The 3,189-nt window shown below is 61.9% G+C and overlaps 1 protein-coding gene across 1 annotated transcript; it reads right to left on the bottom strand.

Annotated features, from left to right (window-relative positions):
- Window positions 1-557: 557 nt before the first annotated feature.
- On the bottom strand, window positions 558-2,958 carry POU4F1 (POU class 4 homeobox 1). Its single transcript, XM_053563848.1, has 2 exons — window positions 2,610-2,958; window positions 558-1,965 (listed from the first exon to the last, which is right to left on the bottom strand). The coding sequence occupies exons 1-2, from the start codon at window positions 2,730-2,732 to the stop codon at window positions 826-828; spliced, it is 1,263 nt and encodes a 420-aa protein (XP_053419823.1). The 5' UTR covers window positions 2,733-2,958; the 3' UTR covers window positions 558-825.
- Window positions 2,959-3,189: the final 231 nt, after the last annotated feature.

Below are 3,189 nucleotides of genomic sequence, written 5' to 3'. Positions count from 1 at the left end.
CCCCACTAAATTCCCAGGGTTAGAGAGCACCCATTGGAGTCTCACTGGGCTGGTGGAAACAAACAATCAAAGAGGATATGAATAGGGTGGAGGTGAGATTTAGAGGGAATTATTAACTACACAGAACAACTAGCTTCCCTACCTAGAATTTGCCTTCAGGCTCATTGGTTTTCTTTTTCTTTCTTTTTTCTTTTCTTTTCTTTTCTTTCTTTCTTTTTTTTTTTTTTGTGACTCAGTTTGTGTGTGAGGTTGGGGGGGTGGTAATAATGGTAGTGCTCTTTTTTCACTTCCTTGGGGGAAGTGAAGCTGCAGATTATGGCTCACCAGAGTTAAATTTCTAAAGCACTTTCTTTGCTTTTGTTCTGCCTTAGTTTGTCTTGATTTGTCTAGTTTTTGGTGGTTGGTAGGTTTTTGTACATAGTTCCTTGGTCCCCAGGAGATTTTGGTAAGTGTCTCTGGTCAAAAAGTCCATCTCCCTACCCTCCCCGCTTCTCCCCCCTCCCTACCCCCAGAACCATCCTGCTCCTTGAAACCCCTGCTCCAGACTCTGCTTTCCTTCCCCCAACTCCCTGCTCACCCAAATGCTCCCCTCTTCTCCTCCACCCGGTCCTCTCCTTTCTCCCTACCCAGCACCCTGGTCCTCTGGGCTGGGGGACAGTACAGGAAGGGAGAGCAGAGAGGGAACGAAGGAAAGCGCTCGAGGAGGGACTCCCCAAATGCAAGCAGGTAACGGACACTCCAAATCCTAGGAGAGGCAGGCAGAAGAAAGCCTCCTCCCAGGCTCCCCGCTCCTCTTTCTGCCCCACCCGGCACCTCCTACCCCCCTCAGTAAGTGGCGGAGAATTTCATCCGCTTCTGCTTCTGTCTCTGGTTGCAAAACCACACCCGCACCACGTTCTTTTTGAGGTCCAGTTTCTCAGCGATGGCGGCGATCTTCTCAGACGAGGGCCGTGGTTGTACAGCAAAGTAGGCCTCGAGGGAGCGCTTCTCCGGCGCCGCGATGGAAGTCCGCTTGCGCTTCTTCTCGCCGCCGTTGAAGAGCTCTGGCTTGTTCATTTTCTCGCGCTGCGCGCCCTCGGCCTCCTCGAGCCACGCCTGCAGGATGGGCTTGAGCGCTATCATGTTGTTGTGCGAGAGCGTGAGCGACTCGAACCTGCAGATGGTGCTCTGGCTGAGCGAGCCCACTCCCGGGATCTTAAGGTTGGCCAGCGCCGAGCCCACGTCGGCCTGCGTCACGCCCAGCTTGATGCGCCGCTGCTTGAAGCGTTCAGCAAACGCCTCGAGCTCGCGCGGGTCCGTGTCCGAGTCGCAGATGGACGCCAGGCCCGCCGCGCCCACCACCGCTGCCGCCGCCGACGCCGCAGCCACTTGTCCGGCCGCCGCTGCCGCGGCCGCCGCAGCCGCGCCATGGTGCGCTGCGGCTGCCACCAGCCCCGGGTGCGGCAGCCCGGACGGCATGTTCATGGCGGCTGCCGCCGCCGGGTGCGACAGGTGGCCCAGGCCGTGCATGTGTGGATGCGGGTGCGCCGAGCCGCCTAACAACCCGCCGCCTGGGCCGCCGCCCCCGCCCCCCGGGCCACCACCACCGCCGCCCCCTGGGCCACCGCCGCCCGGGCCGCCACCGCCCCCCGGGCCGCCGCCGCCCCCGGGGCCATCGTGGGCGCCACCGCCGCCTCCCGCCGCGCCCGCGCCGCCCGCGCCGGCCATGAGCGCGAGCGACGGCGACGAGATGTGGTCCAGCAGATCGCCGGGCTCGAGGGCTTGGTGGTGATGGTGATGGTGGTGGTGGTGGGCCAGCGGCACGGTGGACGTGGACGTGCACGGCACGCTGTTCATCGTGTGGTAAGTGGCGTCCGGCTTGAAAGGATGGCTCTTGCCCTGGGACACGGCGATGTCCACGGCCGCCAGCGCCTCGGCCCTTGCCAGCAGCGTCTCGTCCAGGCTGGCGAAGAGGTTGCTCTGCAGCTGCAGGCGACACAAACCAAACAAAAACCCACAAAACCAAAAGAGCAAAAACAAAACAACAAAAAAGCACACACAAGCCGGAAAGCACAACATGCAAAGGGCAAACACAAAGCAACCAAAATAACAACAGGGGTGAGGGCAATGGAGAGCGGGAAAGACAGAATTGGGGAATACATTGGCGACAAGGTGGGGGGCAGACGAAAAGGGACGGAAACGTGGAGAGGGGGCAAAAGTAGGGAGAAAAGGGGACACAGGGACACATTCCGGGAACCGGGTTGGGAGACGAAAAAGGAGAGGGGAAAGAAGAAGAAATGGAAATGTAACTCGCAGCTGGGGACCCGTGTCACACACCCGAACACGCAGAGACCGAGGCGTGAAATTAACAGAGAAAGTGGAAGGAAGTCGAGAGTCCTGGCCCCAGCGCTCCCCACTCTGGTTGCAGGCGCCCGACACGGAGGCAGAGGCAGACCGGAACACATTAAGCGCCGCTGTACGAAACGTGCCTCGCAGCGGGATTCCTCTAAAACCCCCTGCTCGCAAATCCCTGCACCGGGACCTGCACACACCAGCACCCGACATGCAGCGTCTCGGAGACAGGGAGGGGGCAGGCGCGCGGGCCGGGGCCGCGGACGTGGGTCGCTTACCGGCGGCGTGGGCAGGCAGGCCCGCCGGATGGCCTCGGAGCTGGAGTGCAGCGACGGGTACTTGTGTTCAGGGAGGGTGGGATGCATGGCAAAGTGAGGCTGCTTGCTGTTCATGGACATCATCTTGACGGCTTGGCATGTATATCCACAAACACTCCGAAAGTCCGAGGGAAAGTGCGCACGCCGGTTCCCCCGGCCTTCCTTTGGAGGCTGCAACCGCAGCGGTGGAGGCGGCTGGCGGCGATCGCGCCGCGGGCTGCTGCTGCTCCAGCTGCTGCCCCGCGCTCCCTTTGACCGCGCAGAGCGCCGCGCGCCGGCCTCGCAGTCCCGCTTCTCCGAGAGCTCTAGCCCCGCGCGCCAACGGGATGTACTTCTCTTACACCTGAGCCCCACTTCTCGCGACCGGCTCGGGGAGCTCTCGCGAGAGCTCGCGGCCCCGCCGCGCTGACAGGCATCAGCTGTCTCCGTCTGTCTGGCGCGCGCCCTCCCTGTCCGCGGAGCCGTGCGTCTGCGCGCGCGCGCGCTCGTCCAGCCGGGACCTGCGCGTGGGAGAAGCTCCTATAGTGACCACCTGCAAGGA

The sequence above is a fragment of the Nycticebus coucang genome, chromosome 15 (assembly GCF_027406575.1).
Source record: "Nycticebus coucang isolate mNycCou1 chromosome 15, mNycCou1.pri, whole genome shotgun sequence".
Lineage (NCBI taxonomy): Eukaryota > Metazoa > Chordata > Mammalia > Primates > Lorisidae > Nycticebus > Nycticebus coucang.
The sequence above is the reverse complement of the archived record's forward strand: the minus strand, read 5'-3'. Positions and strand labels throughout refer to the sequence as shown.

What these genes read in the sequence shown, in the direction of transcription:
- POU4F1 (XM_053563848.1), bottom strand. Translation starts at nt 2,732, where the DNA reads ATGATGTCCATGAACAGCAAGCAGCCTCACTTTGCCATGCATCCCACC. An exon ending in CCTGCCTGCCCACGCCGCCG is followed by an intron (nt 1,966 to 2,609) that starts GTAAGCGACCCA and finishes TGTCGCCTGCAG; the next exon opens with CTGCAGAGCAACCTCTTCGC.